The sequence below is a fragment of the Channa argus genome, chromosome 6 (genome assembly GCF_033026475.1).
Source record: "Channa argus isolate prfri chromosome 6, Channa argus male v1.0, whole genome shotgun sequence".
Classification (NCBI taxonomy): Eukaryota; Metazoa; Chordata; class Actinopteri; order Anabantiformes; family Channidae; genus Channa; species Channa argus.
This window is the reverse complement of record NC_090202.1, coordinates 13,840,916-13,858,063: the sequence shown is the minus strand read 5'-3', so window position 1 is coordinate 13,858,063 and position 17,148 is coordinate 13,840,916. Positions and strand designations below refer to the sequence as shown.

The 17,148-nt window shown below is 38.9% G+C and overlaps 2 protein-coding genes across 6 annotated transcripts in view; one reads left to right on the top strand and one right to left on the bottom strand.

Moving 5' to 3' along the window:
* Positions 1–108: 108 nt before the first annotated feature.
* stard10 (StAR related lipid transfer domain containing 10) lies at positions 109–11,371 on the bottom strand. The gene is made up of 6 exons (XM_067508185.1): positions 10,546–11,371; positions 5,406–5,553; positions 5,136–5,239; positions 2,623–2,740; positions 2,029–2,081; positions 109–1,167 (listed from the first exon to the last, which is right to left on the bottom strand). The coding sequence occupies exons 1-6, from the start codon at positions 10,702–10,704 to the stop codon at positions 961–963; spliced, it is 789 nt and encodes a 262-aa protein (XP_067364286.1). The 5' UTR covers positions 10,705–11,371; the 3' UTR covers positions 109–960.
* A 4,168-nt stretch (positions 11,372–15,539) lies between these two features.
* The window catches only part of clpb (ClpB family mitochondrial disaggregase), a 28,732-nt gene continuing 27,123 nt past the window's right edge, over positions 15,540–17,148 (top strand). For 2 of the 5 annotated variants that reach the window (XM_067507819.1, XM_067507817.1), the window contains exons 1-2: positions 15,540–16,208; positions 16,449–16,497. In XM_067507819.1, coding sequence (XP_067363920.1) covers positions 15,761–16,208; positions 16,449–16,497 — 497 coding nt within the window. In that variant the 5' untranslated portion in view covers positions 15,540–15,760. Of the gene's footprint in view, positions 16,209–16,445; positions 16,498–17,148 lie in introns of all 5 variants that reach the window. The other 3 variants (XM_067507818.1, XM_067507816.1, XM_067507820.1) reach the window with 2 other exon arrangements.

Sequence of the window (17,148 nt, the reverse complement as noted above, 5' to 3'; positions counted from 1 at the left end):
CGTGCAGGCAGCATCAGATGTCAACCCAAACATCAAAAAATAAATAAAGAATATTTTAAAAATAATTGCTGACACATGCATAAAGAAAAAATAGACTCAAATTACCAGTGAACTTTGAAAACCGGTGTAGGAATCTGTATTTCATTTTTAAACTCTACATACATTCATACATTTCTCAAAAAGTAGAGCAGACAGTACGTTTGACTGTAAAATCTTGGTGTTTGTGTGGGTGTGTGCGGCGTTGCAGGTTGGGTTGAGAGTTCCAGCTGCCTTCTACACACCTGCATGTTTCTTGCTGTATGTGCTTACAAAATGCGATGGGGATACATAATATGTGACGGAGAAACCACATGGGCAGAAAGATACAACTTTACACATGTCTGAGTGCATAAATGTAGTACAAATAAATGTCTTGTGGCCATGGCTACACATATTTCTAACCACTGTACTGACTATAGAAATAGTGGACACTATCATATTTTAACAATAAAATTTCTGATAGACAGAAATAGCCCTGTTGGGTAAGTCTGAAGACATTTTAACAGAGTGGATCTTACTTAAAATATATTTTTTATGATAACCTTTATAGGTCTTGATTAGAAACATTGATTTTCCTTGAATAAGCATTTACATAAACTTCTTCAATTGTGTTGTTTTTTTGGCATTTTAAAAATAAGTATTCTTGCTGCCTCTGTGAGTGGGTAGGTGTGCATCTATGTAAACATTATGCACGTATTTATGTATGTATGAGATTGACTTGGTCCAATATGGGTTTGTATGCATTAATGCTCACGTACAAGTAGTCTTTTAGTCTGTATTTGAAAATGCATGTACATATGCAAATATACATGCACATCAAATCTACATATGTGTTGTTACAGATACTGTATGTATCAGACATCCATTTATCCCTGCATTATTTTGTGTGTATGAATACGTGATGTGGTGTGGATTTGTGTGTTAGTCGCTGTCTTCTCTATCATGGGTCTCAGCCAGAGAGCTCTCATCAATATTCTCAAGGCTCTCAGCATGCTGGATGCTGAGCTCAGAGAGTGGGATGCTGGGTAATGTAGTCTGTTCAGGATAGAGCCAGGGCTTGAAGCCAGGGTTGTGTCTCTGCTTCCACTCTGAGTACTTCAAACAGACTTTGCCGATCTTCTTCATTGCCTGAAGAATAAAGAATCAAATAGATAAATGTCGCATGAGAATAAAATACCTGTTTATATTTTATATAGTATTCCTAATGTTGACTAACATAAGTAGACAAATTAGTTTCAGAAATTGTTATATTTTGTTTTTTGGTCAACACTAAGATAAGGCTGGACTGATTCCAACAGAGCTTGGGAATACAGGGTCCGAGTGTAAAAATATCTCCACAGAACAAAAAAAGAGAGGATGAGTGATTGGATGATGGAAGATAGAAGTATAATAGATGGAATAATCTACAGAGATGAAAATGAGGTATAGAAGTAAAGAGGGAACTATTGTGAGATGATACACTGCTGTGTAGAGTTGCATGAAAAGATATTCAAACCAGATGTCAGCACATATCATCTTTGTACATTTCTCACAGGACTAAAAGCATCGAAAAGCCACTACAAGTAAAAACCAGTGTAAGAATTAGCAAAATTATTGAATAAACGTTAGATCAAATGATTATACCACACTTATATCTTGAATTATAATTCTCTGAGGAAAAAAAATCTTTATTAACCGTATTGAAGCATGGATATTTTGACTGGGATTTGAACATCTTGTTGAACATTTATTTTCTCAAAAGAGCAAGGAGACATTATTCCATCCCAGGCTGCTCTCTCGATAATCTTATTCCTATTTCAAAAAATGTCCAAACACCTTCTGTAAGACAACATCTACAGCAAACAGTATGTTTCTGGAAAATACATTTTAAAAAGATCTGCACATTTCCCATCTTGTCAGGAACAGTTCTGTTTTTAAAATCAATGCATAGTGGATTAACCTGTCGACAAAAACACACACAGAATCTGTCTTAATCGGCAAATTACTTACGCGAGGAGCAAGGAAGTGGGAGGACTTGTTCACAACCCACTTGGGTAATGAGCCTGCGAAGGGAGAGAGAGAGCAACAGAAGAGAGAGAAGAAAGAGTGAGACAAAACATGTGAGATTGAGGAATAATAAAAGTGATAGATAAAAAGTTAAAAAGAGAAAGATAGGGAATATTCAAAAGAGGGATTTAAAGTTTGCTTTACTATTTATGTTAAGTCATCCGGGATCAAAGTGAAACTTTCAAATTAGTTGCCTCACACACAGACAAATAAATAGGTGATGAAACTGATTTACACAACCCATTTATGCAAGGAAATGTCAGTAAAAAAGGGAATAAATGGAGAAAAACAGAGAAGAGAGTCCTTCATATGGTTACTATGGTGACTCATTTTGACATAAAGGCGGGGGAATTAATCATTCACAAGAACTCTGACGTTAAGGCCCTAGTTGAGAGTGTGTATGTGTGCATGCACCTACAGGATGTGTGTTTTGTGTGTTTACTCTGAAGGAGTAGCTCCCTGAGTGCTGTTTGCAGCAGATTCTGTGTCTTTGACTATGTCCAATTGTGTGTATGTGTGTGCATATTAGTAAGTTACCTCGTGGATCTACCTGGGCCATGTAAGTAAGGGAACAGTGGTTGGGTCCCTGGCTCTGGATCAGGTAGCCAGTCTGAATTGACACAGCTCGCACCATGTCCTTTTTAGGAGGGTATTTCTGTAGGAACAAGACACACAGATTCTTACTAGGGTCCTCATCATCATGATCATCCTTATTCAGTGCATGTACGGCAGCCTGGTTTTATGCCAAGTGTCCTTGAACAGGACAAGGAAACCTGTAAATCGTCATTTCACTCCCTCCGGATTAAAGTGCCAGTCAAATTACCTAAGCTATTTCTTTTCTACATTACTTAAATACACTACCAGAATATAAATAACGGACACATAGGTTGAGATACAGCACCACATGACAGCTACATCGACTAATATGTTTCATTTACACATTCTCGAACACAACTCTTTCCACCAAGTCCACCATGTCTGCAGGGTAAGCACTGTGTTTTTATGCTGCTTTCTGCTTCACCCTACCTTGCGAATATCACAGCAGCAAAGGCCAACTCCATGCTATTATTATACTGCTGGCTCTTTTGACTGTATATCTATGATTAATATTCATGATGATAAAGTACAGTACTAGTTAGCCTGCATTAATTGGGACAGGCACACTGCAGCGCACCTAAGAAGCAAATCGAGCAGCAGTCAGCAAAAGAACTTCACGTAGCTGCTTTACCTATTTACCCCCAACACTTAAACACAGACAGTGTTTTTAGACCCCGCAGCTCTCTACCCGTAGGTTATGTTTTACGAATTTCTGCTGACAGAACAAGGATAGATTTTGTGAATCATCCCTAACAGATTTCTGGGAATTCATTGCCGTTATCATTTTCTGACCAAATGTGCAGAGACTACAGGAAATTTGAAACATTATTCAACAAAGAGGTTTCTCTCTTTGGTCTACACAATGACACATTCTATGACTTGGTAGCTGATGATCAAAGTGTTGACTTTGTACTGTTGGTTAGACAAGACAGATTAATCTAAAACGTCACATTGCTGTCTGTAATTTACTACTTATAATAAGAAGAGAATATACAGCCATGCTAGCAGCTGTGTAATGCTATCGAGGTTTTTAAGGGGACATCAGTGGATCACAACACCACGATTTCCCCATGTTGGACATGTTATTATGTGTCCCAAACATATAATTCGTGGTCCTGACATTTTTTAATAATCTTATAATTTTTACTGATATAAAGACAACATTCTGGTGGATGTTTCTCCGACCTCGACCACTTTGTATTATTTGCAGGCATCTTGATGATTTTCTACTCCTGGCTTTTGTACTGAGAGAAAGGCTGAAAAGTGCTACTTTTGACCCATTGGTGGTGCTAGACTTAAAGATTACCACAGATATTTGGACTCATCCCAAATATAAGCTGTAGCTGTTTCATCGATTCAATTGTTGTTGGAATATTTTGGTCTGGACCAATGTGGTGAACAGACAAGCATTACCATCCCTGAAGCTCTGTTCAAGAGGCCATTCATTGCTGATTGCTAACCTCAAGCTTTAAAAAGATTTATACTCTGATTTACTGAGTTAACACAGTATCTCCTTAAAGCTGCACTCCACAAGTCTATCTCTCAAAAGCTAATGATTATAAAGGGTGACCTTGGTTAATTGGAACGCAAAGAAATACAGTCTATTATGTCAATAACCACTTATTGTTGCAGGAATGCGGAAGTCACATGACACGTCTTATCCTTTTGTAAACATTATATAAGTGAGTGAAACTGGGAGAAACAGGGAGGAAGAAAGAGAGGTGGGGAGCAGACATAAAGGCAGGAGAAAAAGAAAATTTTAAACAAAAGTGATGTAACAGAAGAGACAGGCAGACATTATGAAAGGTAATTTCACTACTTCTTGACATTTTATGGACCAGACAAGCCATTAATCATGAAAATAATAATTTGCTGTAGCCCTTTAGAGAGATGATGAGTAACGTACAAGCTTCTACACTAGATAATTCTTGTCTTATTCATCTAGTCGGACAAGAAACACAGAAACAGAGCCAAAGTGAGGCTCCAATATCACGTCTGATTCCAAACCGTAGGTGACCTATATGGTCAATGTGTTCTCTAATCTGTGTTTGTAACTGCCCTTCGGCATTCAAATTACTCTAGGTTTTGATAAGCATGACTGGACGTGGAACTGGAAAAACAAATTAGTCAAATGTATTATCAGACACTTAAACTATTGCCAAGCCAGCTCATGTATCGCCCTCCAACGTGAGGGTATGGGAGTCCTTTCTCTTTGGATGCAGTGGCTCCTAATAAGATGAGTCGAGTTCCAAATGACTGCTACACACAGTGAGTGTTATGTTGTTAAATTGGATAAAAACCCATGTCCACACACCCAGTATTCACTCATTTTATAATTATTTCACAATGCACATGGAAAGAGGTATGTATGGATGAGTGAATTATAAATAAAGTTGAATTGAATTGAATTGAATTGAATAAGCACAGATAAAGGTGTGTGGGTGTATACTCACGGGATGTTTGACAGAGTAGTTCATGATCATGTAATCCTTCCCTATTTGCAGCCAAGATCTAAGTGTGATAACATCTCTGTTCCGAAGAGGTTTTGGACACTTCCCTGTTAAGAGACAAGATAAATGTGATGAACAACACATTGTAGACCTATGTAAACTTGTATAATGTTATGTGTCTACTTCCACTCACAGTGCCAGGTTATACTGGAGACCATTAGAGCAGAAGCTTATTATGAACACCATATCTTTACATGTGAGTGTGTAACATACACGAATAGTAACCAACATCTGCGTTGACCGTAAGTTTCCCAATGTCAAAAGTCTCAATGACATTTGTGTCCCACTTCCTTCTGTAGTCAATGTCATGGAGAACATCGTACATGATGTCAGCGGACACATCCTTACACACCATCCGACACTAAGAGACAGACAGAGGGAAGCAATATTTTTGTCAGGCAATAAAAAAAATACAGAGCACACATAAACAGAGCTAATGCAACTGAATTATAGACTAATATTGACCACACAGTAAAGTCAATACAAGCTGTGCAGCAGGAAAATCTATTACATTTTAATGAAGAGGCATCCTATAAATTCACAGTAAAATGCCATGAGTTTGGTGCTATTCATGCTGGAAGCAAAAAGAAATCACAGTGAACAGAACAAGCATAAAATTCAACTACCATACTTGGTTTGACATGATTTATTTGACTTATTTTGCCCATACTGTAGTCACACATTTGCACACTTCACACACACAGACTGATTCTGACTCTGATCAGACGAGCAATATGGTGTGTGCGACTGAGGCAGAAAGACAAAATTAAGAGAGGAGCTACTGACCACAGATGAGTCATTACTAGACCAGAGCTCTTAGATGGAAAACACATTCAGTCAAGGACAGAGACAGACACGTACACAGTCAAGTGACGGGTAGCAGGGGTCCGAATGCTAGATTTTTAGAGGCCATACACGTCCACAGGTCCCTTGCTGTTCTGCATTGAATCTGTTCTTGGTGATTTGGAAGGGTTTGTGTGTCACAGCTTATTAATGAACCCATGGGGACTAAATGCCTGTGTCAGGTTTGAAGTAGATGGCTCTCTACTTACATGGCCTGTAAAGTGAGGTTTGGAGCCCAAGAGAAAAGCTGTTACTGCAGTTACAATTTCCAGGGGAAATTAGTCTGAATAATAACATGGAGAAAGGAGAGTCATGTAAAAAGAAAAGGCAAGTGATAAACACAAAGAAGGACAAAAAATAAGAGGGTGAGGAACACAAAAGAACACTGAGAGCAAGTGAAAGACCATTACATGCAGAGCAAGAGAGTAAATGACAAGGAAATAGACCAAGGGTTGTTTTGTGTCCCAGATGATTTTAACTCCCTTTACCAATAAGACCAGCAGGTTCAATGCTTAATCTGTACCACCATCTTCAACATGCCCTGAGGGCTTAATTTAAAAAAATGATCACCAACTTAACTCTACATTTAGCTTTACAGCTGGTAAAATCTAAGGGCTCTTGTCTGTGTGTATTGTAACAGTAGCTTTGTGTCTTACTCTGATAAGACAGCAGAAATTATGCTCTAGTAAGAAAAACATTTAATCTGAAGTTGAGTTAAGATAGAAAAAGACTCACAAAATGTCTCAATTTCAGAATTTATTTTAGACAAAGACCCAAATTAAGTGAAGATAATTATCTTGGGATGACATAGCTTACATCATTCTACCTCCTAGTGTGTCCCATTTTGGTTTATAACCCATTTATTCCAGACTTTTTATGTTGTATCTCTGAATTTGAATTGGACATGTTCTACAGTGTGACGCAGAATGTTAGAGCTCTACTGAGTCACTGTGGTTTAAATTGCCTTTGTTTACACGGTCCAGTATAAAGATTAGCTCATTGACTGTTTTCATGCGATTAGTGATCTGAAAAAACTCTGCCTACACTAATGCCAGTGTACTAAAGGCAAGTTAAAACCTTTACATATATTTTATTACCCTGCAAGTGTCAGAAAATTGTTTGCAAGGTACAGAATAGAGATATGGCTCCACATTGACATTAAAGGGAAACAAGATTTATTAACAGAGGTGATGCATTATGTTTCCTCATAACTATAGAACAACCTGTGTGTGCATGTGTGTGTGTGTGTGTGTGTGTGTGTGTGTGCGTGTGTGCGGATGATTTGGCAGGACATGCGGTTTGGTTGCGAATACAATAGTCTGTGTTGTATTCGCAACCCAACCAAAAGAGGAGTAGGAGGAAGAAGCAAAATAAAATGAATAAAAGGTGAAAAAGAGAACTACAGAGGACAAAAGAGTCATGTCCAGTAAACAAGCAAATCTACAGACAGGCAAGTACACATGTGTGTAATTCTATTAAACACAAATACAGTAGACTCAACAGATAACGACGAAACCAGAAGGTGGAGATGGAGTGGTGTGTGAAAAGGAGTTCAGAAAGATAAAACAGAGGTCCAGGGACACAAACAGGGAGACATGTAGGTGTGTATATCTCTTGAGTCTTTTCCTCACGCCTATCCACGCTGTGCCCAGTACCATCTCAGAACACCTAGTGACAACATTTAATCCACTCCACCCATTTCAGCATCTCTCCTTTACCTGTCTCAGCCCCTCTTGTTCTCTCATTGCAAACTGTCTACTCCCATCATTTGCTCCTCTGGCTGCTGATGCATGAACACAAAAGGCAATTATGAAAACAAAAAGAAGTCTATGTGGGAGGGGGCGTGCGTGTGATTCAGAATCGGGCTTCCCTCTGTGTCAGCATTGAAGAAGGCGAAACCAGGAGTCTCTGTGTATTTGTGGGTGTGTGTATGTGTGTGAGGCAGAGAGTCAGGAGAAGTAGGCAGCCATCTCACAGTTTGTCAACTATTGAAGTAAATAAAACCACCTACACATTAACACACACACATATTGTGCATTGTATGTGCAGTTATGTGCTGACAAGTAGTATCATGGTGATGAGGCTTATTCTAACTGATTACAGAATTCCTTATTGATGAAAATGGCAATGATTCTGCTGATACGGAGACAGATGAAAATTAGAACAGTATTGATGATGATGATTATCATGATAATTGCCGATATGTTGTTTCTCTCACTCTCTGTTTTGGATGCACATGTTTTTCTTTACTGCTACTACTGCTATTGGCAAGAGAGAAACAGGAAGAGAAGCTGTTAGGCCTCAACACTCACATTAATTATTCTACATGCGGCAAAGATGCATGCTTTTAGTCTGTTCTATAAATAGGGCTGCATATGTGGCATTGCTAAATGCCGCTACACCTACACACATACACACATATGAACATGCATTTACTGCAACTAATGTCGTCATTTTGCATACATTTGCAAAGAACAAAGCTGATTGTGACTGAGATATGGGGAATTAAATTAAATGTAAAATAAAGTTCATTTAACTTGAATATTGACATAGAGTCCCATTTGCAGTTGAAATCCCACCCAAGCAGCAAATGTGTGTGTGGGCTTTCTGCTTCTGTTTGCAGAGCTGCTGTGAGAAAATACACCTGTCCTGTATTAAAAAAGCATGAATACACAGAACTTTAACTTCTGTGCACACATAAACATCACACCCTGCTGATGCAAACGTACACACCACATATACTTCAGTATACACAGGACAAGCAGTAGCCTCAGGAATCACATAGGGAAATGAGACTGTTTAACACAAACCTAACTGGCCAATTCACAACACTACAAAAAACAAACAAAGAACCTGCCTCGCCAGTACAGATACAGATAGAGAGAACCATGAAAAAAATCCTCTGTGGTTGTGGCCTCTGCACATAAAGATAACACCCCTAAGCACACACGCAACTTTATTCAACAAAGTAAACACCTGAGGATTCATTCCCACTCCTCAGACCCGGATACACCAGTCGAAAAGCACACACACATTTACATTACACAGAGGAGAATGTGTTCAATTTCTGTCTACAAAAGGGAGGAAAATGCATCTCAGAGTAACTCACTGTAATAGCATTTTAAGTCAGTATTGGTTAAAACAGTAAAGTACTGTAAAGGTCAGCAACACATGAGCAACCTTTCTTAAACTGTCGAATGTGGAACCAAACCTGTCTCATAGTCAGACAACATTTAGGCTAAGGCTAAGTGGAGACTGTACTGTATACTGGCAGTTAAACTGGGATATAATAACATCTTTCTCAACTTCTTAATCACCTGTTGTGCCATACAGAATTACATTTTCTTACATTTAGAGATGTTCTTAAATGTAACTTTGTCTTTAACACATGCACAAACTCCTTCAACAACCAACCAAGTACTATTAAGAGTGAATACCACAGTATTTGCCACAGGTTTGAGTGTGAAAGTGGTGTTTTTCCTTCCCCACTACTCAGAACACTTACATAGTCCCATTAATGACTGTGGAAAAATATAGCATGTTCAAGTGGTGTCGCTGTCCTGATGACACCTCCACATCGACTCCTTAGGCAAACATTCATGTTTGAGACAAACTGCCACGACTGCTATTTGACTAGATATCAAACTTTCCTCATAAAGACCTTTCACGTGTCATATTACCTTACCTAAACAATGTCGAGGAAGTAGGCCTACTACATTGCCTTGTTTATAGCAATGTAGATAGAACAATAGGGAAAAGCAGAAAATACTTCTGTAATCACTGAACTCATCAATTAATTTCAGGTTGTACTTTTTGTCCATTTCCTAGGGTGTTAAATTGATGGCAAACTGTATGCAAATCCAATTCATAATTTATATATTTATCATTACTTAAAATGCTTTGGGTTAAAGACTTGAAAATAGTTTCAGTGGCAGAGATGATGTGTCTCTGGAGGATTGCATGTGCTTCCTGAGGCTGAATCTTGCTCTCCCTTGTCTGTATTAAGAGGAGTTGGTTATGGTTTTTGTCTTTGTAAAATAAATTCACAAATCTACAACTGTACACATACATATAAAGATTAGTTAATCTAAAATAGGATGTGTTCACAAATTGGTGACCAAAAAAATAGTTTTTTTTAGTTTACAGCACTCAAATTTGGCCACCAATGTATGTGCATTTAAATAGACAAAATACAATGTGCTTTATCATCAGAAATATGCTGTTAGTTGGTTGGAGAAGTCTCTGCATCTACAGTAGGATTATGCAGCAGAAAGCAGTGGTTACAGTCTGTCAGCAGTTTGAATCATTTAGGAATTTACTTCCCTGCCAACTGGATTATGGGTTTTATTTCTCACCCCTCCCTTTGTGTTTTTGCTGCTCTGCACATGACCATGATCTGGCTACTTTCTATTGTTAGAATGAAGGTCGCAATTAATTAATTGGTGATTCTTATTTATTTCCTACGTTTGTGCACTGACATATTTCATACCTGTGGAGTAAATAGTCTCACCTTGATTTTATGGACGGACTTCCCTTCCTCCAGACCCTGGCTAAACACCGTGATATTCCCCTTGTTGTAAGTCACAGTCCAACTTTCCTCGCACAGACACTCCGCCTTGAAGCTGGCAAACGCCCGGTCATCCGGGATGGTCACACTATGTCCAGACATGACTCGTTACCGGGAAGAGGTAGGAGAACAGAGATGGGGGTAGGAGACTCCTAGTGGGCCCGGTGGAGACACTGTGAACCGGGAAAGCAAAGAAAACACGACTTCCAGTCACTCTTATCCTATCCTCCTATTTTCGGGGAATAACTTGTCTAATTCAATTTCCTGCTTGAAAGAAGCTTTTGTGCGCTGCACCGCGTCTTGTGATGATCTGCGTGCGCGTTCAGGAAGGTACAACAGCCGCAATCCGCCCCGCACAAACTAGTCAAACAGAGGTGCAATAAGAGCAGCCTCGCTCAGGTGGCAGCAAACACGAATAAGGAGAAGTGTCAATAACCCGGAGGAATCAAATGTCCCTTTCAGTTGATCACTGGGGTTTAATAAGTTTCAGTCCGGTTTTGTAGCTCTCAGAAACATCCGCTCTTCAAACAAACCATATGTTTCTGCGGGTTGTGTCTCTCTCTGTCTCGCCGTGTTTTCTTATCTTTTGCCTTTCTATCTATTCTTCTCTTTATCGTAGTCTTCCGTCAGTGTATTCTCATTTGCTGCAGCTCTCCATCGCTGCGTCGCCACTGTGGCAGGTGGCAGAGGAGATGCGGTGAGAAATACGAGGAAGAGGAGGATGTGGAGTGGAGGAGAAAACAGGCTGAAGGGGCAACAGCGACGCTGCGACGGCTACAATGGAAACGCCCCCCTGTGCTGCCTTTACGGATCATCGTCAATCTCTACGCTCTGTCTGAAAAGACATTTTTTGCAACTCTTTTTGTTTTGAAAGGGTACTTTTAAATGATCTAATGTGCCCTGATTTTTGCTTTTTAAAACTGAACAACTTGGAATAACCACAATCTATACCCATTTTTATATGGATACATAATTAATTTATCTCAAACAATTAAATAAAAGTCAGATCTGAACAGGATTACTTATCATGGCTTGCATGGCTTTGTTATAAATTTAAATATACATAGAATTAATTGTTTTACTCCACATGGTGTGAGATGGGGTGTATAAAATATTTCCTTTAATGTTATTTTCAAACCTTTTTCTGAATCGGCTATCATCAGCAGACATGGAGAGAAGAGTAAATCCACTAACATCTAAATGTGTAGCAAAAATAATAAGTTCAGCAACTCGTGATGACATTTTGAATATTTTAACATATTAACATGGGCTAAAAGTTTGGAATTGCAGTTAAGCTTTGGTGGGAGAAGAGGGCTACACCGTGTTCAAACTTACAACTGCAGGTCAGTGTAAAAAGCAAATAGACTGTGTGGGTCCAATAATAATCTTCGTGGTTAATATAAATGATAAATGGTCTGCACTTATATAGCACTTTTCTACCTATTGCCACTCAAAGCGCTTTACACTGCTTCTTATTCACCCATTCGAACTCACAGTCACATAAACACTCATACACTGATAGGGGAGCTGCTATGCAGCTGGGCAACGCTCACCGGGAGCAACTAAGCTGCGGTTCAGTCTTTTATATTTCATGTTAAGCTCTTTAATACTAAAACAAGCTATTTTTTGTTGCATGGTAGGTTTCTATAGCTTAACATGCATGCGACTGTATGTCATTTTCACGAGTTAATAATATTCAATGTTCAAGTGAATTTTCCCTACAGTACTTGAACGATACCTGAGCTACACGCACACCTTGTTGTCCATTTTAGTTCACGGAGGAGAGGGGGCGCCTGGCTCCTGATGGCTGACGTGTTAAGTGTTTTCCGTCGTGTTTCCAAATCAGTGTTAATACCTTAGGTTGTCAGTTACAGCGAAGTATAGCTTTTGTACAGCAATAACATTCTATAAAGCAATAAAATTCTATGTAATGCAATATTTGAGTATGGGCATATTTGTTACAATCAGTCTGCCTTGCGCTTTCCATGTATTTTTCATACATTCTGCTGTGTCATTTTCTCTTTTCCCAGTCTCCCCACTTTCGTCTTGGAGTGTGTAAGTCCAATATCTGCCTCCCTCTCTCAATTTGATGTGTGGGTGCTCTCACGACATCTTGAGGCCAAAATTATCTAAAGTGCACTTTAGTTCTTCTTCTTAGTATCATATAAAGGCATGTGATGAGCTGTGCAGAAATGCTTCATTTTGTGATATTTGACAATTATTTTAGTGAAGTTTGTGGGTTACCCACTTAATAATCTATGTGACGTTCATCTACAGCCACATTTTGTACATATAGACTTTACTCATTGTAAGAGCAATGCAGTTTTCTGATTACTGAAGCTGCCTCTTCAGTCTTCCCTGCATATAGCCACTGTGCCTGTGCTGCAATAACTTTGCTGAATGTCTGTGAAAAAAAACCTCTAGGTTTTCTAACCTCTAAAACTAACATTGACTATGATCATTTCATTGTTTTATGATCAAATTGTAAAATACTGTAATACTGAAGTAATCAAAATAGTTTACAAATAGGCAACCAAAGAGTCACATTTGCATTGGAAAAAGCTAAAGTTTCACAACAAACATTTGTCAAACACAAGTGTAAACAAAAACACAATTAACTGCTGAATTAAATTGCAATGATTAGTGGAACAGAACCATCGACTACAGTCTAACTCAAGCCAGAGCCTAACCCTAACCCTAACCCTTATATACTGTATTAATGGCTTACAAAGTTCCATGATGGTACTAGGCGTAGTCAAATAATTACTCCAAGAGGCAAAACAGCACATAGTGATTTCAAACTATAAATAGTTTTGAGCAAAATACCTTAAAAAAAGGGGTCGCACCTAAAAAAGAAACTACACCAAAATACATAAACACAAACTAGGCAGTCCATCTGCCAACACAAATCGCAAAAGAGTAATTCAGAAATTAAAACATTCAAAATATCTACTGGTGCAAAATATCTACTGGTGAACTGGTGGTGCTACCTCAGCACAATTATTCGACAAATCTTCGAAACATGAACAAACTCATCTTGTTCAACTAGTGAAAGAGTCTTGTGTGATGTAATCTTGTTGCCTGTATTTCAAATTATTATAATTTATTATTTATAAGTTATTATTTTTTATAGTATTTTTATGGGTTCTGTATATAAAAACTGTGCTCATGCCAGGAATTCAACATTCTGCACCAGACTTTTTTTTATTCCAGACATAATGACATTTCCTAGCAGCAAAAGCACAGATGTAGTTAATCACAATGTGAGACTGTTCAGTAAAATTATATCAAAAACATAAATTACAGTTGCATTGTGTTTAGATGAGTCTGTTACACTGCTCCACCATATACATGCTGGCTCATTTTCACTTATGTTGGCTAAGCTGTTTTGATTAGCTTACTGTTTCAAGACACACAATATCAGGTCTGCTTTAATTATGTTTTAGTCACAACAAAATGGTATTTTTAACCCAATTTTCTTTGATCATTTTTTGTTACACTTTGTCCTTAATAGTACTTTCACTATACAAGTAGCAGGAATGTGTTTTTAAATGTCATCCCAGCATCTTTCCCATGAAATTAAGCAATGTTTTTATCCATCAACTTATATCAGTTTGCTTTACAGGATATAAAACAAGGTATAAAGATACTCTTAAAATGTAGCTCCACCGTGACTTTAAAGACAAGCTATTATGTTATCATCAAACATATCAAACTATGTTTCTTGTGCAGGAAGTTACACATTCATACAGTGCATCTCCTCCACTCCGAGATACAGGCATAGCCCTGCCTTGAAGGATCCCTTAGTCTTTATGATTAAAGAATTATTACATTTATTGCATTGGCTTTTCTACAATGACAAATATTTTTTTCCTGTTTCCTGTTTCCTGTTTTGGTTTTAGTTTTTTTTTTCATCTCACAATAAAGCAAACCAAGTCCAAAGCAACAATAGGTGCATTACTAGATAGGCAAGATAGGGTCACATTGAGGCGAAGGAGGTTTAAAGCATTTGAACAAAATGCAAGGACTGAGTAGCAGTGTCAAGACTTTGACAGGAAAAGGAAGCCGATAAGGAGCCAGGGGAGACAGTTCTGATGGGACTGCCCTCCATCCAGTAGTAGCCTACTGTGTTTCACCAGTTTTTCTCCCACTGAGAAAATAAAATCCATGATTGTTAAAACAGTCTATCACAAATTGTGTTCACAGTGTTGCAACGTGTGCATGAAATCCCTATGCCGCAACCAAAGCTTTGAACGTTGTTTTTTCAGACTGATTCGGGTTTATTCACAGATGTGTTGCTATAGTGTCCTGTTCTCAAAATTGTGCTTATTGTGAAACTGATGATGACATTAAGCTGTCACGGCCCTGATCATGGAGAAAAAGCAAAACAACCCGGTTGTGCTTCGATGCCACCTGGCGGCCTTGATATCAAGATCATGCACTGTGACAAAACAACAGCTTGTCTCATCACATTTTTGTCATGGTGATTTTGAGAAAAGTAACAGTATTTGTACAAAGGGAGTATCAACAAAAGCACCATGAAAACACCTCTGATGCGCTGTTAGGCCATTGAGACTGCAACCTCAGGCCAAAGTTAGAAAAGATACCTTTCTTGCCACTTATTGTAAGAATGGTACTTCGTCACTACGTACAGCTATTTAATATTGTAACAATTTACTGGTAAAGGTGAAAGGTTTGACGAATAAAACACCTGTAAAACACCAGAATAAACCATTAGCTGCAGTATGCATGGGCAAAAGGTTAGCCTATTTGATCATAGGCACTGTTGGTCTCACTACAACACTTTGCCTACTACAAACCATTAAAAAAGATCAGTGACTCTTTCAGTTAAACTTAATATTAGCGAGTACAAAGGTATTTAAAAAACATTTCTAACGTGTCGTTTAAAGCAGAAGTTTCCAGTAAAACAACATTTCCCAGAATGCACCGCGAATTCTAGTGACATCCACGCTGCAATGAGGTGAAGCGGTTGTTTTCGTCTCACTGGTTTTGATCCGATGGTTACTAAGTGAGGTACATCTGCAGTTACATTGGGATTAGGATTGTATCTCCGGACTGTATGGCCTTCATTTCCCTCTGAGATTACTGTCACACTGGGGATTACATTGCTCGCTTCGTTTTCGGTGAGTTTATCGCCATGTTATCGTCTGTTCCCACCAGGCTAATTGCGCGAAGGTCGCGTAGCCTTTCTCCATGCACACGCGTTCTCCAGACCAGCGCAAGCGGTACCTCATGCCAGGGCTCTAGTGTCACGCTGGCGGAGAACAACCAAAACCCCATCGTGTCCACTTCCCGGGTCTCCAGAAGGGGGATTTTGGCTGAAGAAATCGCGAGTACCGGTCTGACCCCGTCGGTGCAGTACCACCACCTCGCCCCTAGATGGCTGTCCAACATGGAGAACCGCCGCAGGTCCTGGGCGGCGCTCGCCAGCAGGGGGCGTAAAAACAGTCGGTACTGGGAGGAGAGTGAAGAAGGTGAGGGTCGGGGGACTACTGGAGGAACCAGCAGGGCAGCAGTGGCCACTGCCGGTGTGCTGTCGGCTGCAGCAGTGGCCTTCTGCCTGAAGAAAGACTCTGGTAACAAAGGTAGATAATCTGTCGTCGCTGTATTACATCAGCTATTATAACTGACATTTGTGGCTAGTTATAGCTATGACTCATCCACCAACACCACATACACATGTTCATATCAGTTAGATCAAAATTAGGATATTGTTCTTCAGAAAAACTGTTGTAACATATCCCTGATTTGATAATATGTACAACTTTGTTGTATTGTCCTTGAGTAATTTCTCTGTATCATTCTGTTTTTTCTGTGACAAGGAGATGCTCTTCTGGAGGCAGCAAGGACCAACAACAGTCAGGATCTGGCCAGGTGTTTAGTTTTTTAGTAACAAGCACACACCTTATACATATATTAAGAGAGCTCATAACAACCACAGCACAAGCACAGAAACAAATACACATTTCAAAAAAACTTTCTGACCCTTATTATGTCCACAGTACCTAATATATATCAAATATGAAGTGCACATTTCACAGACCTATATACTTAACACGTGAATATATATTTTCTCATTTGTGGTTATGGAAGCCCAGTTTTAGAACATGTACTTGTGGTTCTGCCACTAAACACTAGATGGAAGTAGAGGGCCACCTGTATGGTTTTTTTTGTGTGTGTGTGGGTGGGGGGGTGATTACAGGATGGATGTCACATCTTTTTTTCAGTATGCCTTGATTTATTTATTATTATTTTTAATTATTTTTTTTATATCTTTCACCATTGCATTACCTTTTTTGAATTTTCAAAACAAAATAATATCAAACATGCTGAGCCTGATCCTAAACGTAAATAAAGTCTTCTACAATTTCCCTGCACACTCAAAGCCAGTAAACCTGAACAAGTATGCCATGTGAGTAGAGTTTTTTTTTGTTTGTTTTCTGTGTGTGAGGGAGAGAGAAAGCACTTTACCAAGTCTGTAGTACTTCTGTGTTCCATCTGTCTTGCTGATTATCACATTACAAA